Source organism: Rhopilema esculentum, chromosome 6 (genome assembly GCF_057945365.1).
Source record: "Rhopilema esculentum isolate cy_ngs chromosome 6, ASM5794536v1, whole genome shotgun sequence".
NCBI lineage: Eukaryota > Metazoa > Cnidaria > Scyphozoa > Rhizostomeae > Rhizostomatidae > Rhopilema > Rhopilema esculentum.
Window position 1 is genome coordinate 8,489,665 of NC_142820.1, and position 27,652 is coordinate 8,517,316.

Genomic DNA, 27,652 nt, shown 5'->3' on the forward strand with positions numbered 1-27,652 from the left:
TCGTAAGCAGAACTATTGAAAACGAACGATTTATAAAATATTCAAGCAAGGAAACCACTGTAGAAGTGAAATCAATAAGAACACAGAACAAGCAACTAAGAAGACATTATCTGTTAAAAGGGATTCCTACCTGTCCTTTTAAATCACTCTCCTTTTCTCCTGAAATGCTAAGAAATTCCTTTTGTTTGGAACACTCAGATTCCACATGATCAGTTATACCGGCAGTTTCTTTACCCAAAAGAAGTGGATCCTCTTCCATTGCCATCTCAATATCTTCATCAAACCTTTCACTCAGTTCTATCGTGAAATCATCAGGACCATTCGAATCTTTCTGAGGTTGACAATTCAACCCTATCTGTCTCGGCGAGCCTGATCTTCTCTTTCTATCAGAATTCATGCCAGTAACATCAGCTTTACTTGTATTGCCCATTCTATTCTGGCCTAAGATCAGTGGCGTATTCTCTTCGTTGACACATAAATTTTCTCCCTTACAATGCCTTGATTTAACACGGTCTACTTTAATTATTCCCTTTTTTCGTTGGTTTCCAATACCTTCAAAGGTCTTGTCTGACACCTCATCTTTTTTCTGAGGAACATTACTGAAACCCTCACAACCCCATTCTTTCCCTGATAACTTTCCCTCTTTGAAATTAGACTCTAATTTCTTCTGTGCTGCATCGACAGCCTTATCTGATACATTCGCCTTCATTTCAGTCACCGTACTAAATCCATTAAATGAAGATACTTTATCTGGGACATCTTGCTCTTTGGCCTCTGACTCTAGCTTCTTCCTTGCTGCTTCAAGAGCCTTATCTGATACATTCACTTTTCTTCCAGACGCCGTACTAAATCCATTAAACGAAGATACTTTGTCTGGGACATCTTGCTCTTTGGCATCTGACTCTAGCTTCTTCCTTGCTGCTTCAAGAGCCTTATCTGATACATTCACTTTTCTTCCAGACGCCGTACTAAATCCATCAAACGAAGATACTTTGTCTGGGACATCTTGCTCTTTAGCCTCTGACTCTAGCTTCTTCCTTGCTGCTTCAAGGGCCTTATCTGATACATTCACTTTTCTTCCAGACGCCGTACTAAATCCATTAAACGAAGATACTTTGTCTGTGACATCTTGCTCTTTGGCATCTGACTCTAGCTTCTTCCTTGCTGCTTCAAAAGCCTTATCTGATACATTCACTTTTCTTCCAGACGCCGTACTAAATCCATTGAACGAAGATACTTTGTCTGGGACATCTTGCTCTTTGGCATCTGACTCTAGCTTCTTCCTTGCTGCTTCAAGAGCCTTATCTGATACATTCACTTTTCTTCCAGACGCCGTACTAAATCCATTGAACGAAGATACTTTGTCTGGGACATCTTGCTCTTTGGCATCTGACTCTAGCTTCTTCCTTGCTGCTTCAAGAGCCTTATCTGATACATTCACTTTTCTTCCAGACGCCGTACTAAATCCATTGAACGAAGATACTTTGTCTGGGACATCTTGCTCTTTGGCATCTGACTCTAGCTTCTTCCTTGCTGCTTCAAGAGCCTTATCTGATACATTCACTTTTCTTCCAGACGCCGTACTAAATCCATTGAACGAAGATACTTTATCTGGGACATCTTGCTCTTTGGCATCTGACTCTAGCTTCTTCCTTGCTGCTTCAAGAGCCTTATCTGATACATTCACTTTTCTTCCAGACGCCGTACTAAATCCATTGAACGAAGATACTTTGTCTGGGACATCTTGCTCTTTGGCATCTGACTCTAGCTTCTTCCTTGCTACTTCAAGAGCCTTATCTGATACATTCACTTTCTTTCCAGAAGCTGTACTAAATCCATTAGATGAAGAGGCATCCCTATTTAGATATTCATCTCGTAACTGTGTAAAATCATCTATATCAAAACTACTATTAACAAGCTGAGAAATTCCGTCTTCAGTGGCCTTCGTGTCATACTTTATTCTAACTCTATCAAAAGGAGGAAACTCATCGATGTTAGTCGAGTAAAAGTCTTTTGCACCTTGCTTCTTCTTTGCAGCTTCCAAGGCTACGTCTAATACACTGACTTTACTCCCTAAAGCCGATCCAACAAACGAAGTAACTTTTTCTAGGACTTCTTTCTCTCTAGAATCTGACTCTAGCTTCTTCCTTGCTGCTTCAAGAGCATTATCTGATGAATTCACCTTTCTTTCAGATGCCGTACTAAATCCATTAAACGAAGATACTTTGTCTGGGACATCTTGCTCTTTGGCATCTGACTCTAGCTTCTTCCTTGCTGCTTCAAGGGCCTTATCTGATACATTCACTTTTCTTCCAGACGTCGTACTAAATCCTTTAAAAGAAGATACTTTGTCTGGGACATCTTGCTCTTTGGCATCTGACTCTAGCTTCTTCCTTGCTGCTTCAAGAGCCTTATCTGATACATTCACTTTTCTTCCAGACGCCGTACTAAATCCATTGAACGAAGATACTTTGTCTGGGACATCTTGCTCTTTGGCATCTGACTCTAGCTTCTTCCTTGCTGCTTCAAGAGCCTTATCTGATACATTCACTTTTCTTCCAGACGCCGTACTAAATCCATTGAACGAAGATACTTTGTCTGGGACATCTTGCTCTTTAGCCTCTGACTCTAGCTTCTTCCTTGCTGCTTCAATGGCCTTGTTAGATACATTGACCTTTCTTCCAGACGCCGTACTAAATCCTTTGAAAGAAGATACTTTGTCTGGGACATCTTGCTCTTTGGCATCTGACTCTGGCTTCTTCTTTGCAGCTTCAAGGGCCTTACCTGATACGTTCACCTTGCTTGCAGACGCTTTACTAAATCCAATAAATGAAGAGGCATGCTTATTTATATCTTCATCGCGTAACTGCGTGAATTCATCTACATCAAAACTACTGTTTACTAGCTGAAGCACCCCCTCCTCAGTGCCCCTCTCATCAGCCTGAATGCTCTCTTCATTAAAAGAAGGAAGAGCAGTCTTGTCAAAAGATACCGTGACTGGGGCATCTTTCTCTTTGGACTCTGACTCTAGCTTCTTCCTTGCTGCTTCAAGGGCCTTGTCAGATACATTGACCTTTCTTCCAGACGCCGTACTAAATCCGTTAAAAGAGGATACTTTGTCTGGGACATCTTGCTCTTTGGCATCTGACTCTAGCTTCTTCCTTGCTGCTTCAAGAGCCTTATCTGATACATTCACTTTTCTTCCAGACGCCGTACTAAATCCTTTAAAAGAAGATACTTTGTCTGGGACATCTTGCTCTTTTGCATCTGACTCTGGTATCTTCCTTGCTTTTTCAAGTGCCTTGACTGATACATTGACTTTCCTTCCAGATGCTGTACTGAATCTGCAAAATGTTGAATCTTCACCTCGTTTATAGCTTTCTTTGATAAATGTCTCTGGCTTCATTTCTGCATCCTCTAAGGGGTGATTTGTGGCTTCCGCATTACCTTCAAAAGCTGTGCTAGTAGCTTTAACAGTAGGTACTCTGTTTTGTTTATTTTCACCTTTGATTTTTGTTTCTATATTCTTAATTGTTGATCGAAGGGCCCTTTGTGATACACATACCCTTTTTCCTAATGTAGATGTAAACCTGTCAGTAGAAGAGACAGGGGCAATTGCGAGCTCTTCGCGTAACTGTGTGAAATCATCCAAACTGAAAGTGCTGTTTACCAATCGAATAATTCCATCTTCATCATTCTCAAAACTCCCATCTTTCTCTTCTGGAGCACTTTCTTCAGCTCCATAAGCTTCCAAGCCACCTCCATCCTTGTCTGACAGAAGTGAATCTGTCATCGAAATGTTAATGTCTACCTCACCATCCTTGTCACAAGCATCGGTAGCGGTTCTGTCAGTAGCATACAAGTGGTCACTGCAGGATGGTTTCGTGCTGTCATCGAATTTTACTAAAGAGCGCAACTCAACAGCACCATTATCACTATTACAGAACGATATTTCTTGTTCTTGCACCGCAGAGGATGCTTCATTTTGAAAGCATAAACCTATGTTGGAAGCGGGATATTCGAAATCTTTTATCTCCGTCTTGTCATAAGGACATTCTTTAACAACGTCGTTTTCCGTGACATTTGAAATTGGCTCTCCAGAACATTGAAAATTCTTGGCACTTGCACGCTTCTCAGTTTCTTTATGATTACTCTCTAGACTCTCTTCTTTGGCTGTCTTCATTTGTTGGTCGTCCGTTGTCATTTGGTTGTCATTGTCATTATTAAAAGCAGGAGTTACTGTTTGCTTTTTTAAATCATCAGCTGAGGTTTGCTCCTTGCAGAATCCAATCTCTGCATCTTTATCTTTTTCTTTTTCTGCTAAATCTTGATGTACCAAATAGCTGTCCCTTTTACAACCTTCAACTACTCTCGAGCATTGATCGGCGTCATTTGCAACCCAGCCTTCAACCAAGTCCATTCCTTGTTGCCTCTTGCCTCCATGCAGCCGTGCATTGCTACCGCTACATTTTTTACCAAACATCAAAACATCCAGAACGTCTTCTACTGAAGATGAAGATGTCTTCTTACAAGAGGAAGCATTATCAGGTGGCGATTCAGCAGTTTTAGTAGCAACCACCTTTTCCTCCATATTTTCATATACTGTTCTACAAATTTTCTTTGGACAGGCAGTTGCCACACGAGCTTTTCTTTCAATAATTGCCTCCTGGCTTGTTCTTTGCACAGGCAAAACTTTCTTTTCTCCACTTATTTTCATTGAAGCGTTTTCAACTGGTTTCTTAAAATCGATTATTTTGTTGTTGCAAATATCACGCTTTAATAAATAACTCGCTTTTTCACAGCCTTCAGAAAATTCATTTACACACAGTAACTCTTCACCCTTACAATTTGACTTCTCGCAGCACTCAAGATTTGGATTCACGCTTTCCTTCTCTAAATGTACAAAATCCTTTTTTCTTTCATCATCCAACTTGCTAGGCAAAAAATTCACGACGTCATTAACTCCATTGTTGTTATTCCTATAGTCATCCTTTATTTGATCATCTCTATTCAATTTTCTATACTTTAACTTTTCCGAATCTTGCTTCCCTGAAACTTCTTCACCAAAAAGACAGCCTTGATTCGTAGGTTTTTCAGATATGTTTTCCTGAAAACAGTTTTTCTTCATCTTCACACCACTAACCCTTATCCGACTCTTTAACCTTCTAGCTGCCTTAGACATGTTCTTTGCAGGAGTTCTTGGAACACAGCTTGCAGGTGAAAGTGCATCGTCTGCTTTCCTTACAATGTAATGCTTTTGAGTTCTTGGGCGATGTTCATAAATAGCACTATTTACAATTTCTGATATGATTTCATTAACTATAGATATTTCACACTTCTTCATAGAATTTTTATTTACACCGCCTCCTTGAATTGATTCGCCCTTTCCTTCTAGTGTTTCTGCTTTACTGCATGTCATAGGTGGAGAAATTGACACAGAATGGGTCATTAGATTCTTTGACATCACGGGGATTAAAATTTTGGACTCAACAGAAGCGTGTGATTTTGTTCGATTAAAGCTTTTTACCTCTTTTTTGGTTCTACATGGTTTAGGAGTTGACTCTGTAACTTTGCATTCATACCTGGTATGATTGGATCTTTTAACGGAAACAACATCTGGCGAAACTTCCCCTAGATCTGATAAACCCGATGCACTAGAATCTGATTTCTTTTGGGGTGACCTAGCAACATTGGTTTTATCTTGCTCGTTGATTTTGTTTCCGCAAACAGCTCTAATCTTTTTCTGCGAAAGCTCCTTCTTGATATCATCTGCTACGGTCCTTTTTGCGATTTCTCCTGGGACTTTGGCTGCTGGATTTCTTGTGTATGCAACGCCAGCAGGTGGTGACATGTCTACACCTACACATTCAATATCCATCTGCATATCTGTGTCAACTGATTTGCCAGAATCCTGAAAAACTCTGTCATTTGAGCAGTCATGCAGCTGGCTTCTCCCAGACTTTAAGTATGGGCTCTTTGCTGATGAGGCATTTGGATAATCATCCTTCGACTTCATTTTATCGCTTTTAGTCCTGTCGTTAGTCCTTGGAAAATGACGCTTAGTCCTTGAATCACCTTCATCTCGAGCAGGCACAACAGGAGGGGACAACGAGCCAGCTGACGTGTCACCTAAATCTATCTCTGTAAGCGAGTTTTGTTCTTCATCAACCATTACTTTCTCCTTATAATCCTTAAGAATAAAGTTGCTTTTTCCACTAGAATCGGTTTTGGGCAAGATAGGCACTGGGCTAGAAACACTTTTATTTTCACTTTGGCTGCTCATCTCCTTAGCCTCAGTTTGAACAACAGATGGTGAAAGTTGCACAGAATCTTCGTCATCATATTGAAGCTCACTGATATTCCAATTTTCTTGATCGTTATTTTTGTCACCCCCTTCTTTACTATCGGCTGCACGACTGAACAGCATTCTGGCTACGCTCTAAGAATAAACATTAACCATTCAAATTCTGGAAGCTTTATGAGCATCAATACAAATTCCAATTAAGTCAAGCAAATTGAAAGCACAGTAAAATCTCCGCTGATGGATACCAAACAGAGGGTATCTTCTTACAATCAGCATCTTCTTAAAACAGAAACTTTGTAACAAACAGTAACTCTGTTCTTTTAGGTGTTAATTAAATAGAAGATTCATAGCAATAGAATCTTTTACTTTAACTAGGGAAAAGTAGCTAAATAAGCAATTAACTGTCAATTTACTCTTTTCATCTGCATGCTCTCTCCAAATTTATTTTGGTCATGATTGATTGAATCTACTGCAGGAGACAAGCTCTGAGCAGTCCTTGCACCTATAAATTGGTAATGCAATCCTCCATTAGGTTATAAGTTTGATAACTAGCTACCAATTTATCAGATTTACACAATGACATTACTGAAACTTTAAAGGCACATGGACAATCAGAGAGCAATCAAAATGCCTAATGGAATTAAATGCTTTGTCATAAAAACCAACAGTATATTTTGTCACAATCAGAATCAACATTATGAGACACAAGAAATATTGTGGATGAAAAAACTGGAAAGAGATTAACTTGATCATGTTGGCATTCTAACATATAACATTGGTTCTGATGTTAGTACCCTAAAGATTTATGGAGCGCTTGGAAAATAACTTTGTGTCAGATAGAAGATGCATTACGATAAACTACATTTGGCAGGTTTTGCTGTTGGTTTAGTGTTTCTACAGAGGTATTTGCTTATTCTGCAATTATTATGTCTGCAAACAATTGAAGTATTTCAGTTAATGTTCTCAATGGTTTAATGCCTCAGAATATCAACCAATTGTTTACAGTTACCTGGAAATTAGGAAGAAAATGAGTCTGCATTCATTTGTTAAAACTTATTGAACTTACTTGACACATCTAGCTCATTGTATTCCCTCTCTGAAGTATCAGAAGGAGGTGTGGCCATGGATTCAATCCAACACAATTCAGGTTCAGGGTCAATGAGTTTGTCAAGTGACCTCCTTGATACACCCTAAAAATGGAAGTTGAGCTTACAAAGGACTCAAGATACCTACTTTGGCTTTCAGTTAAATGAAGAGGAATGGCTGCCTATTTTCCAAAACGTCTGTTAAATGATAAGACCATATATAAATATAATTTCCAAAATTTCAATGCATTTTAAATATAAAAATTATTATGAGCACCACCTTGTTTTTTCTGACTGGTGACTCTGAAAAAGAAAAAATTATCATTAATATCATCATTAATTAACAATTTAATGTTACAAAGATGTTACAAAGAACTGTCTGTAGATTATACAAAGATCTTCTCATGACTATTTGAGGAACAGCACTGTTTAAAATTTTATAGATAGAACTAGAATTAATGGACCATAGAATAAGATAAGATATCTTTCCCTAAATATTCTTGTTGCAACTATATTACTTCTTCTCATATAGGAAGTGACAAGAAACTTACAAAGTTAGATTAAGAAAATGGTTTGTAGGGAAATGTCAGCACTCAAGACAGCATTGAGCACCCAATAGCCTTTTTGCAACATACCTCTAAAATCTGAAGGTGTATCAAAGAGCCAATGATATTTTCCATTTTGTGACCTAGATAAATATATTATGAAAATGAAACAAACAATTGTGTTATTTAGAAAAGCCATACAAAAATTGAAACTTACAAGCATCTTCAACCTTAGTTAAAGAGGAATCAAGGCATAAAAATTGATATTGTCAAGAAGTTTCTCATCATTGTAGTGTGCTATGTGAACATGGATGTGAGCAGCCATTTCTTCTAGACATGACTCTTGCCTTGTACCAAAAAATCCCCATCGGCCAAGAGCTTTCAGGATTATTTTTGGATATCACATGGTCAATCAATTATTTATTGATGACCAACAGACCTTACAAATACAGGTTACCAACAATTCAATTGTATTAAATTTGTGCTTGTTTCTTGCAAAATTTATGCGATACAAAAGAAGCAAAACCACTTTTCTCTAGAACTTTTGTCCCCATTTCATATGACCAAAATATTTTTGCAATTTTCAGGGGTCAAAAATATGTATTGGTGCCTCTTTAAAATTATGCTCTGAGCAAAAGATTGAATTTGGGTTAACAAGTAAAATTCAATTCTAAAATTATGAACCATGGCCACCAAGTGAAACCCAGCAATTTTGGTTGTCCTTGATATAAAAAGGTTTAGTTGCATAAAGACAAGCACTTTTGATTGATCAAATTGAAAAATGTAAGCTATTGATTTGATTTGTGGTTTACGCTGAAAAGGACTGTATCAAAGGCATGAAAATTAGATGGTGACAAAATTCAAACAGTCTCTTTTTACCCCTAATAATTTCCATGTAGAGAGAAAACTATTGGGCAATGAAGTGTACTTGAAAGTTTAGTGTCAAATGATCTTGTCATACATCATTGTTGCAAGCACAAAGTATCAATAAAACTAAAACCCATTCAGTGAAGGAATTTGTCAGGACAGGGACGGATTGATCTTAAAAATAAGGTATCTTAGCCCAAGAAACAAAAAGGAAAATACCCCTAAAATAAGGAACTTGGATAATGTACTGTGCTTTTCCCGCCAAGCAAAAAGCTAAATTTCTATGACTGAGTGTATTGACCTACTACAAACTATCAGCATATAAGGAAAATACCTTGGAAGGCTGTGGTCACTTTGTATGAGTGCAGCTATAAATGAATCATCTTTTCCTCTCTTTCTTGAACTAACAGAAAATAACTCTTTGGATTGGTCTAAACCTGCTACCCCACTTGCTGGTGTGGTTGGAATGAAATTGTGATCCTGTCTTCTCAAGATGTCTAAAATAAAGTATAAAATTCACCTTTTTTGGTTTGCAGGCACATGCATATCAGCTTTGGTATAACACCAAATTTTTTGACAACACTCACTTTTGTCTGACCATAAAATCATTTTTACCAAAATTTGTTTGGCTGTCTGTACTGTTTCCCTGTTTCTGCCTTTTCCTGCTTTTTTATACTTCCAGTATTATATTTTCATATTTTCAGTATAGCCAAATTGATTTCCTCAGACTCTTTGAAAAACCCTAAAACATTTTGAAAAACTGCCTCTTGAAGCATTTTCCTTCTAATCCTTTAGCTAGAATAGTGCAAACCACAACTCTCTAATTTTGACATAAATAACAGCCATCATTCTGCTGCAGGCTGCATGTCAACCCCATTAAAAACAAGTCTTGGTGCCATTATAAAAGAGAGTTTAGCACCCATTTGAGCAAACTTTCATCATTGATGAAAGATGCCAGGTCTTTCTTTTTATTTCTATCTTTCAAGCTACCTGATTTTCAACCTATTGCTACCCACTTGGCTTGAAACAGGCATACAACCTCCCACATACCCAACTTTTTCTACAAAGTTGTTGTCCAGTTGCAATCACTTTGCAGTTGGTTGGTATAAACTCCAAATTGCTGTCTCAGAAAACAAAATTGATTTACCTTCCTCAGCCTTCTTTTCATTCTTTGAGCTGGGTGTGAATAATGATGGTGATGAAGCATCTTGTTGGTTGGCAACACTCTTCTGTGTATTGCTCCTCATTTACATTTCTTTAAAGAAAATAAAACTTACATAAATTATGTAAATGTTTATACTTGACTTTGAAATTCAAATACCACAATGACAATAGGATGGCTGGACTAGGCCTTCTACTTAATGAAACATTTTAAGATTAAAAAGGGGGCACTTTAACCCTTTAAATTTTTTCATTTTACCATAAAACTTGAAATCAAGTTTGTTCCTGTGGTCATATATTTATATTTGTATTTTGCTGCAGAGGAATTAATATGCAGATTTTACATGTAAGTACACTGCACACACAGAATGTCAGGAGAAAATATCGGGGTTATGGGGGTGACACCTCAATCTCTGAAATTCTTTGAGTTAGCCTTAAACTTAATAAGGGTAATCCGAAAATCTAACTAAAGCCTGAAATACACAATCAGTTTTTATCAGTTTTTTGACTGACAGTTTTCAGTTTCACAAAAACCGATTTCCTCCATACACAATCAGTTTTCTTCAGTTTTGGAATGAGTTCGCGTTTTGATTAGATCGGCTCTTTTTTACAATGGAGCTTGATCAAGAAACTGCAGTTCTTCTAGCTGCGCCTCTGATCGTCAAAGAAGGCGAAAATATCGAAAAAAGAAAACAAGGTCGGTTTGGGTAAAGCCATGGTTGAATAGGAGGACTAACCTCAGTGTTTACGACACTCTTCTACAAGATTTAAGATCGGGGGATGAAGCAGAATATAGAAAATTTTTGAGAATGACGCCTGAAAATTTTGACGAGTTGTTGGAGCTCCCTTTCACGCTTCTATGAATTCATCTGTATTGACAACTTTCTTCACCATCTTTTGATCGCACTTACCCACGCTGCTCTAAAAAATTGGCACTTGCGCAAGGGGATTATCGGGGCGCCAGCTTTAAACAATGGAGTCTACATAGATGAGTAGAAATCCTATCAGTTAAAAACTGACGAAGTTGAACGTGTTCAACTTTTTCAGTCAAAAACTGAAGGTCATTAATGCATCAGTTTTTATCAGTTTTTGCTAAATACACGATCAGTTTTTGACTGAAAACTGAAAACTGTCAGTTAAAAACTGATAAAAACTGATCGTGTATTTCAGGCTTAACAAGTCCAATGCTTATTTACGTCAGAGAATAATATGACATTAAAATAAAGCCAATGTCAAGAATTTTCTCGATTCAGAAAGGAAATGACCAAACCATACAATTTTAAGGTTCTGTAAGTCAATCTGGTCGCAGCTAATGATATGTTGTTACTCGCAGCCACGCGTAGCAATTTCGTACAAGTTTCTCACCTGGGGGACTAGAGAGCTAGGTTGGAGTCTTCGTGAAAAAGTGTGTCCTATAATCCTGATGAAGGTTAATTCACTTGCAATTTAAACTTATTTCACTCTTGTATCGACAATGTAGCTGTTATCAAAACAGCACTTACCTAGCTGTTTACAATTCGGTCCTGAATTTCTTACCAACTTTATCTCAGCCAAACCATGTCACGTTGTTTCGCGCTCAAAACAGACCTTGACTTAAGGTGGAGATATTTTAAGCGAAATTCCTTAACAGGCATCCGGATTAGTAATGGGTTTCTGAACATTTCCTTCTTTCTTTGCTACAATTTAAAAGCTACTCTTTTGAAACGAAGAAAGCGTAACACGAGGTATCATGAAACACAACAGCCAAAAAAGCAAATATGTCACAAGGAACTCTACCTACTTTTTGGTTGTGTTAATTGAACAAAAGGAATAATTGGCTCCGACATAGGTCGAAAAGGGGGGAGCCAGTGGAAAATTTAAAAACTCATAACAAAAGATTTTGAAAAAATATCTATTGTTTTGCAAAAAAGTTGGGGCATAACCTTCCCCCTGCTTATAAAGCAAACGGTTTTTTGTGAAACAAAATGAGTGTATGATAATTTCCATTAGTTAAATTCTCTCTATTTGTTTGACTTGTTTCAATTTATTCTCTTGCATTTCCTCTTCATAATAATTTTATTGCTGAATTGCTCTTAGATTTCATTCTCATTTACAATGTTCTCTAGCTCTGCCCATTCTCTAAATAGGATACTTCTGAAAACAAACCCAGAAATATTTCCATGCCTTGCAGGGTTCTTTGATTTCAACCATATTATTCGTGTATGACATCAGTCATCAACTAACTTGATACTTGGTTATACAACACAAGACAAGGTTGCCAAGTCTCGCGGTTCCATTGTTCACTAGCTCCGCTCATGAAATCACACAGGTATTATTTTCCAAAACTCGGCAAGCTTGCAAGACTACAGGAAAAAATACAACAACTTCATCCAGTACCATTCGGATACAAATAGACAGATTGTTTTTCAATAATTTTTATCGACTTTGTTTAATAAAATTAACAAATTGACAAAACTATATATTTAATAATAGCACTGAAAAAACCTGTATGGCGATGAGCTAAGTCAGGTCTCCCTTGCAGAATGCAACTCACGGGGAAGGTGCCTAAGATCGACCCGGATCCGGATCCTGCGAGATTCAGATTGGGCTCTTGCACGATTCAATAAATTAAGTTCTATTGAGGCAGCATAAGCATCAAACAGCTCGAGAAGCATACATTGAAAGACAAAAGGGGAAAGGGGTAGAAAAAGAATTTTTCAATATGATTGCGAATATGATGACCACAAGAAAGCGTTTCTAAGAGCACGAAGAGATGCGAAGTGTCCAGTAGAAACAGGGTAGTAGCAGTTGCGCAGTGCGATTTGGAACCTAGGCCTCTTTAAATGGACAGTGCAAGCAAGCACGGCAATGGGTGCATGCATATCATCCTAATCTACTTGGGTAAAACTGGATCTTACTTATCGAGATTCTCACGTAAAACCATTTAACTACGTTCGGGAGAGTTCATTGAGAGACAGCTCATCATCACCAAGATTCTTTTGAAGCAAACAGTCTAAGGAAATCGTCATAATTAACGAACATATTCATAACTCAAAAATTCTACAATAATCTACACATTTTCGACTAAACGAATCTAAACGTATGCTCTCTTACAAAAGGTACCTTTCATAAGCTTAAAGCATCAGATCTGGGAATAACAGCAGAATATGAACATATTATTGCAATGCCAAAAACTGCTACTTATACCGAGAATACACATCAAAACACTGTATTTCTATTCATCTTTACTGGCAGTTTCGACAACTTTGAGTCTCTTGAATGTATACGACGAGACCTTGAAATTATGCATGACAAAATAAAGATCCTTGAGATTATGCATGACAAAATAAAGATCTGCAAAAAACGTGAAACATTTTGTAAATGATGCAAAATATTGCAATAGGCAACTTTGATCAGAGATAGGTTAGGGGCTCATACGAGAAGTTATGGAATATTCGGCGAATGGCGATGCAACATATGCATACAACAAAGGAATACGGCAACTCTTTGGAACAGTTCCCCACTTTAAATGTAATAAAAATGCTAACTATGTAGGCATAAATTGATGAAAAACAGATAACCAGACTTCCTTACTTCTAGTTGAAACAAATTTAACTGTCTAGCCAACAATGTAAAAGGTTTGCAGAGAAGCAAACGACAGAAAACTTAATTAATCTCTTACAAGTTTCACTGTGAAACTCTAGTATCGAATATGGTTATAACTTCCACTTAATAAACGAAATCTGAAATCACAGATTGATATCCAACACAGGAAAATCTTCCCCTATCTAACATTTTCACGTATACTTAAATACGCGAAAAACCTTCTTTGATTAGTAAACATCTAAACAAAACAGCATACGTTTTGCGCCTAACTATTATCTCAACAATAAAATACGGTGCGAAACTTTATGCTAAGACGTGCCCGCCTTAAAAAGATGGGGTGCGTTTATCAGATCGCATTGGTAGCCGTTTGTCGTCTAAAAAATGAAGCTATCAAGAAATAAGAATTGACATGACTAAGTGCTGGTTAAAATTAATTGTGGTACAAAATTATTCTATCGCTTTAAATAAGTACTGCATTTGCTGGTGCAAAAATAATTTAATGATGCCGTTAATGTGACGTTTGCAGTGACACTGTTAGAGTGCGGTTTGACCATACCATCCCCCTTTAAAGTAAATATGGCTAGTTATGGTGATATTTTTAACGAAGAGAGCTGCAATGACGTCATTCAAGATGCTCAAAAGGGAATGTTCGGAAACCCATCTGCTAGCGAATATATTCGAAACCTTTTTAAGCTACAATGGACAGGCCATTCGACAGCTTGCCAGGCAATGCAAGTTTTGCCTGCAAAAAATCAACAAATGGACAGTTGTGCGTAATTATTTTAGCCAGGATACTTAATATAAATTTTGCAAACTTGTTTCACCTAGTGACCTTCATCTATGTCATCTGTCTTTTCAACATCGTATCAATTTGGCCGGCTAATCATTTTCAGGAAAAGACTTAAGGTCGCTTTGCTACGAGAGAGGAATGACGGAGTATAGATGATGAATGGCCTAATGCCAAGATACGTCCATGTTTGGACAGCCACACGATAGCCTGATGGTCAGCAACAATGCATAAACAAAACAGGTTTTAAAATTCTATCGAGCCCTTGCTGAAATGCCACGCTAAAAATCAACCCATCATAACTATCATATAAAACCCGTCAAGGATGTACATCGCATACCTGACATCTGGCCTATTGCGTTTTGTACCAACATATTTACGTGTACATATCTGACTCAAACCTCATATACACAGTAAATCAAGTCGGGATAGATTTGACATTGAACGTGAACTATAATTATTTGGAAATACGCTGATTACATCACCAGTCAACATATTCTGAAAGCAGTTACGGCGGGAAATCTCGCAACATAAGCAATTCAACATAAAACACTGCTTTGAGGATAAATTTTTTTTCTTAAAGGATAGAATAGAGAAACCTTTCTAGATCGGACAAATGATAAGGTATTTCAAAAAAAAATTGTCAAGAGAAGTAGTATGATTTGGGGTCCAAGACGTAGATAGTTTTGTCACTTGACATATTTCTCTCGATGATAATTCAATTTCAATTCAATTGTAGTTTGAAAGGGAATATACGGTTTTCGGGGTGAATGAATTATTTGCTGAAAAGTAGAATTCTTTAAATGGGCCGGTTGAGATAGCAAGAGGAACACCCCTGACGACCAACGTACGATAATTTCTACCATAGTGATAATGACCGGTTTATATACTCTCTACTCTAATGAAACTGATACGATTGATTGTGTCCTGTTCCCATAGACCCCGTGTTCATGTTAAAACCGCCTCGTTTCCCCACTCGATTCTGCGGCTTGTACTGGTGTTGTGACTGGTTATAAACGTTATATCCTCGTGAAATGGACAGGTGTGGCCCGGACTGGACTCCTCTACCTCTAACTCTTCGCATTCTCGGAGGCTGTTCGTATTGGCTTGCGCTGTTTTGATGACCTGCTTGTGGATGGTGTTGCCTAGATTGATTCAACGACTGCTGCGAAATGAAGTCGTAATGCACAGGTGGTGCCGCTGAAACGTTTGTGAAATCCTCTTGCTGTGCCTGCATAACCTACAAAAAGGCAACAGCGTTTTTCTCTTGCCCTTCAACTAATCATTGTCACAAAATATTCCTACTGTGAGATATCATGCCCGTTTCGACAACAAGAACAAAAAACAATAACAGCAACAACAATATGTAGTTTATATGCAACTTATGAGGGTGAACTGGCTTAATGAGCCTTTTCAGACGGCCTAAGGAGCTAGAATAATGGTGGCTAGTATAACTGATGGCAACTACAAATCAGAGACTGCCCATCAGCAGATTTTAAGCTGTCAAAAATTTTAGAACTCTAACATGTGTTCCTTTTGGGAGTTGCATAAATGCGGACAGGCTTTAAAAAACAAAGGGTCACCTTATATGCTATAACTTTACCTGTTCCTGGTTGAAATGAGATGCAGGATCAACTGCAGTGGCAAAGCGCTGCGCAGGAATCGGTGATGACATATGACCTTGTACAGGCTGTGGTTGAACCTGAACTGCGGATAACTGCTGAACCGGCATGTTAACAAACTGGTGTTGCATGTAGAAGTACTAAAAGAAGGCAGAGCAAAGTCAAGTCTCTATAGAAAACAATGTTTCGTTTAAGAAGTTGACTGGCTTGTAATGACGTGTAACAGTTTCCATGTAATAGTAGTATCCGTGTCTCAATGAAACCACTAGCCTTCATGGCAGCAATAAAATATTAACTAGTTCTGAGGATATATTTTGGATAACTGTAGACTGATAAAGAGCCTTACAAACATAGCAACAGCATGACTAAAAATGTAAACAGGCAAAAAATAAACCACAGGCCATTATTCGGTAGCAAGTATTATGGAAATAGAGCTATTACCTGCAATCCCAGATTGTAGAAAAATCGAAGAGTAGGCATGTCTAAAAAACAAGATCAACTTTATGAGAGAGTAGTAAGGACTAGATTGATCATTACATAACTGCAACCAGTTTTGAATGATATGCTGCGAAGAAGTGTCCCAATGAAACAGTTCACTCTTGCAAATAGCGAAAGAGATTTCCACCAAAACGAAAGGATTTCCAGAAATCTTCAGATAAAACAATAGGAAATCCAGCGAAGGTGTACGAGATTCTTACATGGAGTGATATGCCCTTCGGTGAAACCTCAATTAAGTTGATTCTACAGGGAAACGTTCTGCTAAAGTAATATGTGTACTCAATTTTATTATCTGTTTTCCTATAAACTTTGATCTTCTCAAAAAGCAAAAGCACACATCCTATTCACTAGCTTAAGAACAAAGCTTTTACCATAAAGCAGGACCTAAACTTCAAATACACTTAAACTGCTCAAAAGTCGAGAGAGAATTGAATCAACAATGAAAGAAAAAATGAGACGAAACGACGTACGATTAGGTAAATCTTTGCCATCCAGGTCTACGGAAAATCCTTGTGGAAAATGAAACGGTTCGTTGGGCGGTGGCATTGGATTATGCATCATAACTGGCATCAGCTGTGTAGGCATACCCATTGAGGCACCCATATTTACCCCATCTTCAAAGTATGCTTGATCAGATGAGTCTGCTAATCCATTAGCATTTGCATATGGATTATGCATTGTTTCCGAGGCTACAGCCTGCAAGCTAGCATCTGCGTACGGATTGATTTCATTAGAGATCTGAGATATCTCTATCACCTCACCGAAACTTACTTTTTTACTCTGTACCCTTTTGCTATCTGGCTCTGGGCTTCTCTCTCTAGATAACGATTCAGCTTGTTCGATCGACGAACTGCTTTCATTTGGTGAGCTGAAATAGCCGAGACGATCCTTGTTGTCTTTTTTCAAGATCCTAATACGCTGCTCGTTCCTTAGGTCGCTTTTTGACTGACCACTACCAGCGGGTACTCCGGCCGCGGCATTTACTATTACCGGTTCACTACTGTCATTTGAAGCTACTGGACTAGTTATATCAAGACGACTACTTTCATCTGAACTTGCAGAAATATCCGATCGACTGCTCATGAAAGTTATAGGACTGCTTGCTGCATTGCTCTCGTCATTGTTACTGTCTGCAAATCTACCATCAGTTGTACCTGGTTCATCAAAGCCACTTGGAAACAGGACTTTGCTATCAGCCGAGAAATAGGGCTCACCCTCAGGAAGACCATGGGCTGGCGTATCTGTGACAGCACTTTGAGCAACTTCTGTTTCATTTGCTGAGGCATCTTCCGTTTCTGGTTCAGTTTCTTCGAAATGCGATCTTGAAGGTTCATTAATAAGAGTATCTGAAGTGCTTTCTACATAATCTGAATATCCTTGACTAAGTTCCTTATAGGAACCACTTGACTCAATAATGTTAATTGGATTATTATCTACAGTGCATTTTATATCGTTCCTTGGCGTAGGGTAATTAGCAGTGTTTTCCTTTGGCTTTGCTTCCCGATCCCGTACATGTGAAACATTACTCTTAGCCCTTGTCAGAACAGGAGCCTCTTGCTCCCAAGAAGAAGCATGTTCTTCGCTTGAAGCATTGACATTAAATCCTGATTCAACATTAGCATGAAACTCAATTGGTGTATCGTGAAGCTTAGAAAGTGTTTCTTTGCCAATATGCTTAGTGACTTCACTGGCACTCAAACAAGTCTGTTCAGTTTTACTCCTAGGCCCACCTTTTTGAAGTTCTTGATACGCCACTGTATTTCTGTTTTCAACAACTGCTTTTGTATTGAAATTACCTTCGTCGCGTTTGTTCCCTTTCGGCTCATCACTGGCCTCCCCAGATTTCTCCCCAGATTTCTCCCCAGATTTCTCCCCAGCATTGGCAGCATGCTTATTTGCTTCTCGCATTCGCTGCCAAAATGCAGCAGCAGACTCATGCTGCTTGGCAGTTTTCTCCTTCTCCTGCGATTTAAGCAAGGGGTATTCCTGCCCTGGTCGGTTATCTTCTGGTGCCTCTTGATCGACAGGTTTCTTCGCTCCACTAACTTTTTCGTTTACCTGACTCTTTATATCAGTCTTTGTAGATACAGCAGGGGGTGAAGTCACTCGCTGTACATCTGGTTTCCTGCTTCCTTTTTCAGTCGGCTTACCTCTCTTCTCAGAATTTTTCTCATGCCGGTCACCCCGTCCCCTTCTATCTCTTCTATTGTCACGCCTACTAGAAACTGCTCCATCAGGTTTACCATCCGGTTTCCCTTCACCTCTGACGTCAAATCGCTTACCCTTATTTTCATCTTCCCGGCCACTTCTACCACCACTACCCTTTTGCCTCTTCTTTGGGTATTGGAAATTCCCTGTCTGGTCTTTAGAAGACTCATCTGATTTGTTGTAAAATCCAGGAAGCTCGTCGTAAGCAATTTGCGCTATTTTTTCCGGTTTTTCTAGCAATGGCCGCAGACGATCAACCGAAACATTGGTATATTCATTGAGATCTGGAATCCAAACATAGTATGTCAATGACTTTTCGCATATACTATCTATTCGTACTTTAAAAGATTCATCAGCTGACTGAGAATCACTCATGCTCAATAGGCAGTATTCTCCGATTCTGTACTGCAGCTTTGATGCCAATAGTTTATCAGAACAGGTTTGATCTGTGTACGAAAACAAAATTTGTAAGATCGAACAGGAAAAATGATGGAAAAGATATCAAACATATGTTTATGCTCACAAACGGTCAGAAACACAAACAGCTTTGAACTGTCTAGTAAAAGACTTTCACTAGAAAAAGCATAATCCCTTATAGCTCATATCACAAATATGGATAAAATACAGTTAAACTAAGGACACTATATATTCAGTTATACTGGATGTATTTCTTACTCGAATCGATCATCTTGCATACATTTCCTGCAGTTACCTTTGTGCTTGCATTAGAAGCAACTACTTATATCCGAAACATTGAAAGAGCTAAAGAATTGTCTTAAAGATTTTCTTCTGAAAATAAGAAATGCAAACCTTGCTTAGAATTCTCCCATACTTCCAGAGCAACATTTCGATAAACAGTTGGATCCATGGATCGCTTCAACTCCCAACAAACACTAGACGATTCTGAAAAGTGCAAAGAGAAATAGTTAAATGCAACAAAAGAAAATTGTATTTGTTCAAGAAAACAATGTAACAGAATAATATTAATGAAAAAGTTCTTATGTATGGCTCTAGTTTTGCAACTGATTATAAAATTAAATCTCATGGAGACAGATCTCAATGTCAATCTCATGGAGCCAGCTGTCAATCCTAGCTAAAAGCAAGTTATAAGAAAACTCTATTTAATAAAAATAGGATATCACAGGACAGGTCAAGGGTTGCCTGAAAGTCCAAAACGCTGTGCATTTAACTTGGCAGGCTTGAACAATAGAACTAGACCAGGCAATTCATAGTATGCACATACCAACAAATATTTGAGCATTTATTTATGATATTCAGACACTTTTTCAAATAATGATACCTTAATTAATTTTAAAGTCCTGTCCTAAAATTCTTGACAGATCTAAGAGCAATTTTCCTATTAACTAGTACCTTTGTCATATGCAGTCTTCACTTCAACTTGTTTAGTTGCTTCCTCTAGTGAAGCATCGCAGACAGTATTTGTTTCCATTTGAGGATTATCAACTTTTTCACACTCTGGGAATACTATGTCGTATAAATGGCTGTAAAGCATTGCTGCAAAAGAAGGATGATGCATGATAAGAATTAGATCTTAACAACCAAGATAATTTTGAAGAATAAGCCTCAAGCTGATGATAGATAATTGAAGAAATTTTCACAAAACAAATTTGTTTACTTTTACTTTCTTAATTTATAGCTATATGTGTGTATACAATACTAGATTGGGAATTGAGAATATGGTTTTTGTCAATCCCAACAATTCAAAATCAGTTATTCAAATTTTTCAACAATGATAAAAAATGGAATTTACATGCGCTTCAACTCCATTTGTGAATCGGTTAAAAGGAAACTGGATAAAGTAGTTAGAGCAAGAAACAAAGAAATAGTGAATGAACTGAATGAGCTCTGGAGGAACCTTTTGTGCAAGAAATAACAACATTTCAAAGAACCTTCCACTATACAGGTACAATGGTATCAGTAGTCATTGATAATGTTTAGATGTCAAGATCTTACATTGAACAACTGCTGCATTTTCTTTGAAAGACTTTGGGTATATGAAGTCATAGTGGTTGCCATTTGAAAAGCACAACTCAATCTGCAAAATAAGAACATAATCTGTGCATATTGACCAGATGAAACAGTGAGACATGGTACATAATATTAATTGTTGCTATGATTTGCATCTAAAAGTATTCAGATCTTAAAAGGCTATTAAACTGTATCTTTTCTTGTAAAATTTCTTCATTAACAGTTTATCATCTATGATAAAACACTATAGTGCAGTTACCAAAACACATAAAACAATTACCGTATTTGAAGGAGAAGTAATTGGAAAAATGTAAAAAGCTTACCTTGTCTTTATAGCCATTGGCAGTTACATATTGGGGTGGCTGATTGACTTCTTGGTAAACAATAAAATCATGTCTATAGAAAATAATGATTTGCATTATCCCTAAAATATTAGCATTTTAATCTAGAATGTTTGTCTGGTTAATAAATCTTGAAAAATAACATACAAAAAAATAGATACACAATATATTGGTGACTCCAGTAGTTTGTTTCCTATTTTGTGTGTTTTATTTCCTTTTCACATACTTTTGAGACTGACCTTGGAATTAGAAAGTTTCTATTTAACCCACTGTTCTTTTGATAGGGATTTGCTTAAATAGGTTGTTAGTAATCAGCTGGGTTTTTTTCAATGACAAAAACCTCACCAAAAAAGTCCAACGGGTTCTTCAAAAATGTATAAAAATTCTATATATAATATATCCTAAGTTGAAATTCCAGTAAAAGTTTGGTATTGAAGGTCATAAAATAAATATATTCGAAATAATAAAAATTATAGAAAAGGATAAGACAAAGGGAAAAAATGATATTTCAATGAAACTTACTTGTACAACATAGATAATGCTGTAATTTCCACCTGACCAGCCCATTCCTACATAAAGAACAAATAAAATTAAATCAAGAAAAACTGTGAAACCTCAAAACTGGCAAGCACTGCCTAATTTGCATCACTGATACAACTTCTAAGTGGCACATAAATTTTTTCCTTTTGGCATCTCAATTTCCATTTGGCATCATGTGGCATTCCACATATTCCTCTAAATGACTATAAAAAGTAGTTGTGCCTTGCAGATAATTTTCTAATTGAACTGAATTTTAATTGCAGAAATATCAGAAAACTTCTTATTTTTAGTTTTTATATTTGAGTGCGATGTACAGCAATTTGTTGTTGTTTATTTACCAGCAATGAAAAGAAGATATGGTAAATTTTGAAAAATATTGCTGATAATATCATTGAAGATGAACGCTGCTGACAAAAGTAATAGTCTACAATCAGTGGCAGACACTTGGGGGGGGGGCAAGGGGGGCAACGACCCCCCAATACTTTAGAGGACAATTGTATTTTGTTTTCGAAAACAATGGGAAATGTGAGGTCATCTTATTAAAACAATAGGCTTGCCCCCCAATATTTGACCAAGTGTCCGCCCCTGTCTACAACACATAATTCAACAAAAATATATCTTAATTAGCCAATTCAGAAACAATCAGAAAATAGCTATAGCCGTTATCTAATCATTACAGAAACTGTTGGAGTAAATTCCTGGTAGCCTCAAAATAAGTTAAGATTGGACTCCAATATTTATAGAAATGGAGAGGTCTCCAAGAATATAACTGTGTGTAAAGTCTACAAGCAAAAACAACTTCTATCAATTGTTTTCAATGGATACAGTGCTGGCTACTTGATTGTATCATGATTCCCTTCAAATTTGAAGCTTCAAAGTTAACAGGTTTATTTAATACTAAACTACTACACAAAGTAAGTTTACAATAGATCAAAAAATATAAATTGAAACTATTTGCTATAGAAGAAGTAGTAGTCAATTATAAAAATGGTTCACAAAATTTTATTACCTTTGGATTTTGCAGATCAAATAAATGGTGCTCAAATGATCCTGGCACAAACTAAAACAGAATTAAATAGAATTTCACAGCTACATGAAAAATTATTTTCTATGAAAAATTTGCTTAGATAATGGTAGTTTTATTCCAATAGACACAATGGGAATTTAGTGGGGGGAAAATGCAAGCAATGACACACAAGTCTATAGTGTACAACGCTCCTAAGCAAAACTATTGATTATCTATGTATATAGCATGTTGTGTGACAAAAACATTGTACTCTGTAAAATTTTGGTCTCTATTTCAAATACAAAGATAATAATTTAGAATAAGATCAGTAAACATTCCAATTGGAAGATAATTTCATGTTTCAGAATGACTTCCATCTGCAAGAAATTTACAAATACCTAAAAACTATATGTGAGACATGTGAAAGAACTGTAAGTTGCACACAAAATTGACTGCCTTGAAGTTCTAGCTTCTGTTCTGAGACAAGGATTTCTTAGCTGGAAATGCTAGGGAAAGACCCGGGAGCCTATAGCAAAGGAAGAAAGGAAGGAAAGATCAAGATTTTAAGTTTAGTTTTAAATGAGTAAAGAAAAATGTTTGAGAAGCAGGAAGAGGGTAACAAGGGTAGAGGGTTCACAAGATCTGGGAAAGGATGAGTTGTGAAAATTTTTTTTTTAATTTGGCAAAGAGACTTGGAAAGGGTGAGCACTGGCAGAGTACCTTGTATAACCTTCACAACTCAGGGGACCAGGGATCATAACTCTGACCTCCTGAGAGCAAAATCTGTAAAAAAGTAAGAGAGAGGTTTAACAGCTACTTTGAGGTTGCAGTTATTGATGGGGCGAATGGCTTTGGATTGAAATTTGTATAGGAGGCACAGGAAAGATTTAAGATCACCATCCCAAGTTTGAGAGCATCACTTCAAGGAAGGACAAATTTAGGAATTATAAATTGCTTAAAGTTGTGATGAAGATAATATGTAATGGCAGATAATGAAAACTGATCTTAAAAACTTTTTTACCGCTCTGAAAAGCTCACTGTTTGACTTCATGAACTGGATACACTCCCTTCTGACATCTAAATGTCTTGCTTGAGTCAAATAAACCTATGAAGAACAAAATGCTAATAAATCCATACTAGCACGGGCACCTTGAAAAGTTTAGATTTTTAAACTAAATATTTGCATTTTGATAATTCATAGCATGGTATGAATAAATAATTCATAAAAAATTGGTTAATATTAAGATGTTAAGGATGTAAATTGAAAGAAAAAACAAAATATATCTCTAATTGTTGCATCAAATTTTCCAGGCCTCTCCAGGAATAAAAAGCACCAGGGCTAAAAAAGACCCCTGCTGATTTGGCTGCATGGGCTATTTAGCCCTGGCAGCATTTTATTTTTAATCTATTTATATTTGAGTATATACAAGCCAAAAAATAAATTATCTTGTCTACTTGTAAAACATGATTTATGTTAAGAAGACAGTTTTGTGTGTATTTCTACTCTAAAAAATGACAAAAAAGATCTCTAGTTTTGTTTGCAAAATGGCAACGTTTTTGTAGATACGCAAATTTTTTGAGTAGTATCCAACTAAACTCATCTTTATCCATAAAAAGCAGTACAATGAGCAGAACAGTTTAATGGAAGAATAAAGTTGATTGGCATTAAAAATTCAAGAAAGAATAACTGAAATACACTTCTTTTCTATAATAAATGAAGGTCGACTTTGAGTACTCCAGTTTCTTAATGGTATAGCAAATTCCAATACTCATTCTTTCTTAAGAGTTTCTTAATCTGAAAAATTTCAGGGAAGAGCGAAAAAAAACATGATAAAGATTGGCGGATAACATACACATAAACCTCAAAGCATAAAGGGAAGCAAAAATTAGTAGTTCTCATTCTTGCTATTTTACGCTATCTGTTGTTCCTTAGATGTACACTCATTTCCTATTCCATTGCTAGTTTTAACAGGTAATTTCCATTTTATAACAATATTTATAAAAACCAAATATCTTGTTATTTGACACAACGTTATTCATAAACACCCTGGTATATATATAGTGGTAAATAGTTAAAACATTTGGGAGTGAGACAAAAATGATTCAATGAGAGCGTTGTTATAAACAACTGCGCGGGCGGAAAAAAGCCCTTGCAAAACTTTTTTGCGTGGGGTTTCCACGAGCACGGGCAATAGCCCTCGTCTCCAGGAATGGCCTGCATGAAATTTCAAAAAATAATCACATTTAAAATTTCTAGGGTTTAGTCTATGAGCCATATCTCTAGGATCTATGAACCAAGTAATAATACCTTTTCTGCAACTGCCCGAAATAAACATGAGCCATCTTTTGCAACTGGTTTCCTGTACAAACCAATAGACTGCAAATACTGGTCCATAGCGTTTTCGCCATTTGCTGGTTCTAGGACATCTGTTTGATCTTCCATACCAGAAATATTACTGACCATTTTCATACTAAAAATCTAAGACAAAAATTTATGATGATACAAAATATAAAATAATGATATCATTTGGATATATAAATATTTTGATATTTAGATTATTTATATAATGAAGGTATTATTTAATGTAGAGAAAACTATTTTACAACTTGGTAGGTAATAATCCAAGTACTATTAATTGCGTACAAGTTAACATTTCTTAATCAAACAAATTAAACATATGCAAGTGCCTCGCCTTGAAATACACAAAACTCTTGAAATATAACATTTTACTATTCTGAAAACATTTTTATACTTGGTGGTTTAGGTTTCGCATCCAAGCTTTCTTTTCCTTAGAAACGAAAAACGGTGTCAATCCATTCATTGCAATCAACAATAAAGACGATAACATAAGGCACAAAACTGGAAAAATTGCAATAAACTGAAGATTATTACTTCAATAAAAAAATAAGCCCAAGGAAGAAGCAAATTCAATAATTAATTCTCCAGATACTGATTCCTGTCAGTCACGGATTATCATGTAAACATAGAATTTCCTCCTGTTGCTTATTGCGCGTAGACGACACGGAAAGCAGTTTCGATTTTCATAAACTTGTTTAAAAGAATAAATCACGGACATGATTTACTATGAGAAAGAAATAAACATTACCTTCTTGATTTTTCTTGGTGAATTCAGCAAAGCTCCGAAAACAAAGGGTTGAGATCTATTGAGAAACGGCGGCAATGAGAAAGATAACGCTGGTTTCAAGCAGCACCTACCGGCCTAGGCAGCCAAGAACACGAAGTTCATCCCTATAATATCGTCGAAGTCCGCATTCCACAGGAGTAAGGCTCATCAACTGACAATTATATATTTATAAAAATCACTTTAAATAAGTTAAAAACTGATTTCCTGGGTCAAAATGTTTAATTTGATTCCATCATGACGGCTTCTTTTCGTTTTGGTACGACATTGGCACGTGTGAATATCGTTGGAACCAGGGACCAGCGGATGTTCAATTGTGCAACAACAACAGCATCATGTACAGATCAGATGAGGAAAATACCATAATAACAAGAAAAGGATCATAGACTTTGCAAGGACATAATAATTACAATACAATACAATACAATACAATACAATACAATACAATACAATACAATACAATACAACACAACACAATAAAATAAAATCCAATACAATATACATCATCATCATCATCATCATCAGGTACCATCTTCTATCAGGAGGTTGGCTACCATGACCCTCCAACTATCCCCATCCTCAGAATATAGTTTAGCTCTTCCAATGCTCATACCCGCTCCATTCCTTAACATCGTCTCCCCATGTTCTTCTTTGTCTTTCCCTGTCTCTTTTTCCTCCAATAATACCTTCCAATAGAAGCCTTGCCGAGAGCCCGGATGATCCACTCATAATGTGGCCAGCAAATCTCATTTTTTCATTTTTCATTTTTATCATTTCGTTGACTAAAAACTCTCTCATGTTAAATTGCTTTTAACACTTTTTTGTAGGTTACTCTTTCAGCCCAGCTTATTTTCAGAATTTTCCTATAGCACCACATTTTAAAAGCATTAAGTTTTTCTTTTATTACTTTGCTGTATGTTCATGCTTCGCTTCCATATCCTATTACTGAGAAGGTCTAGGCTTCAAGTAGCCTTAATCTCAAATTGAGGTTGTATTGATGTTGCTTCTCAAAAATCCATAAATTTCCAAAATTACGTTTTGCTTTACCTATTTCTTCTGACTTTTTCCTCACATTTTCCATTATCAACCATCCAACTTCATAGATATTTGTACTCTTTTACTTGCTCTAGCTCTTTGTTTTCTACTTTAGTTTCACATTTAATTTGCTCCTTCTTGTCTATTTCCACATTACTTTGGTTTTCTTTGCATTTAGATTCATACTGTACTCTACACAATTTTAATGAAGTTCGTTAATCATTTCTTGAAGATCTTCTCTACTTTCTGCAATTAGTACAGTATATACCTGTACTGTACTAATTGATTATATACCTGTTACGCTTTGGCGTGTAGAAAACAGTGGAAATTTTAGGGAATGCGGAGCCTTTTGGGTGCCCAAGCGCAATGTTTGGGTCCGCCCCCCCTTAAAACTTCGCCTAAAACCACCACTGGTAGAACAGAACTGTTCTGTTACAGCTCCAAGGTTCACGCTAAACGGCGTGGAATGCTATTTGACAGTTCGGTAAAGCAGTAATCTTCATGGGCACGATTTTCAGTTATTCGCATATTTGGTATCATAAGGACTAACATTGTTGATTTATATATTTGTGTAGCCAGAGCATTAAGTTGGGAAGCGCGTTGAGTTTTGACCGACAAAACCTTTAAAGGCCAGGTGAAATAGCTGTTCTTTTAATGAAATAATGCCTTCCTTATTTCTTCAGCTGATAATGGCTTTTTTAATGAGAATACAGATTTGATACAAGAGTTTCTTTTTAAAAGTGAAATGAGAAACTTATAGCTATCTTGCACAAATGAAGCCCGTTTAACAATTTCTTCAAGAAAACAATCAGTGATAGGCCTCCTATATTCATTTGTTGATATCTAGAAAAATTTAGCAACAGTAATATCTACAGCACATAAAAATGTTGCCCTTACTTGTGGCTAAGGATGGAAGATTTGCCTGGCAAAATGCGT

General features: G+C 36.8%; 2 protein-coding genes across 6 annotated transcripts in view; both read right to left on the minus strand.

Moving 5' to 3' along the window:
• LOC135686277 (uncharacterized) overlaps positions 1-11,680 on the minus strand; it is a 28,041-nt gene extending 16,361 nt beyond the window's left edge. For 3 of the 4 annotated variants that reach the window (XR_016143812.1, XM_089108792.1, XM_089108790.1), the window contains exons 1-8: positions 11,465-11,680; positions 9,949-10,056; positions 9,136-9,298; positions 8,025-8,077; positions 7,670-7,692; positions 7,371-7,494; positions 6,718-6,806; positions 131-6,439 (exon numbers count right to left, since the gene is read on the minus strand). Coding sequence is in view for 3 of the 4 variants with exons in the window: in XM_089108792.1 (XP_088964918.1) it covers positions 131-6,439; positions 6,718-6,806; positions 7,371-7,494; positions 7,670-7,692; positions 8,025-8,077; positions 9,136-9,298; positions 9,949-10,048 (6,861 nt within the window). In the remaining variant the exon portion in view is untranslated. Of the gene's footprint in view, positions 1-130; positions 6,440-6,717; positions 6,807-7,370; positions 7,495-7,669; positions 7,693-8,024; positions 8,078-9,135; positions 9,299-9,948; positions 10,057-11,327 lie in introns of all 4 variants that reach the window. The other variant, XM_089108791.1, reaches the window with a different exon arrangement.
• A 3,366-nt stretch (positions 11,681-15,046) lies between these two features.
• LOC135685929 (uncharacterized) lies at positions 15,047-26,008 on the minus strand. 2 transcript variants are annotated; one of them, XM_065202030.2, is made up of 13 exons: positions 25,756-26,008; positions 24,847-25,017; positions 23,560-23,643; positions 22,542-22,592; positions 21,515-21,561; positions 20,975-21,047; positions 20,637-20,718; positions 20,034-20,177; positions 19,473-19,565; positions 16,925-19,108; positions 16,398-16,438; positions 15,938-16,096; positions 15,047-15,574 (listed from the first exon to the last, which is right to left on the minus strand). In XM_065202030.2, exons 2-13 carry the CDS (start codon positions 25,006-25,008, stop codon positions 15,233-15,235), a joined length of 3,462 nt encoding a protein of 1,153 aa, XP_065058102.2. In that variant the 5' UTR covers positions 25,009-25,017; positions 25,756-26,008; the 3' UTR covers positions 15,047-15,232. The 2 variants fall into 2 exon arrangements, with proteins under 2 accessions (XP_065058102.2, XP_065058101.2); XM_065202029.2 differs by having other exon boundaries at positions 15,050-15,574; positions 25,646-26,006.
• Between the last annotated feature and the right edge of the window lie 1,644 nt (positions 26,009-27,652).

What these genes read in the sequence shown, in the direction of transcription:
- LOC135685929 (XM_065202030.2), bottom strand. Translation starts at nt 25,008, where the DNA reads ATGAAAATGGTCAGTAATATTTCTGGTATGGAAGATCAAACAGATGTC. An exon ending in GCATTATCTATGTTGTACAA is followed by an intron (nt 21,048 to 21,514) that starts GTAAGTTTCATT and finishes TATTTTCTATAG; the next exon opens with ACATGATTTTATTGTTTACC. An exon ending in CTCATTTCAACCAGGAACAG is followed by an intron (nt 15,575 to 15,937) that starts GTAAAGTTATAG and finishes GCCTTTTTGTAG; the next exon opens with GTTATGCAGGCACAGCAAGA.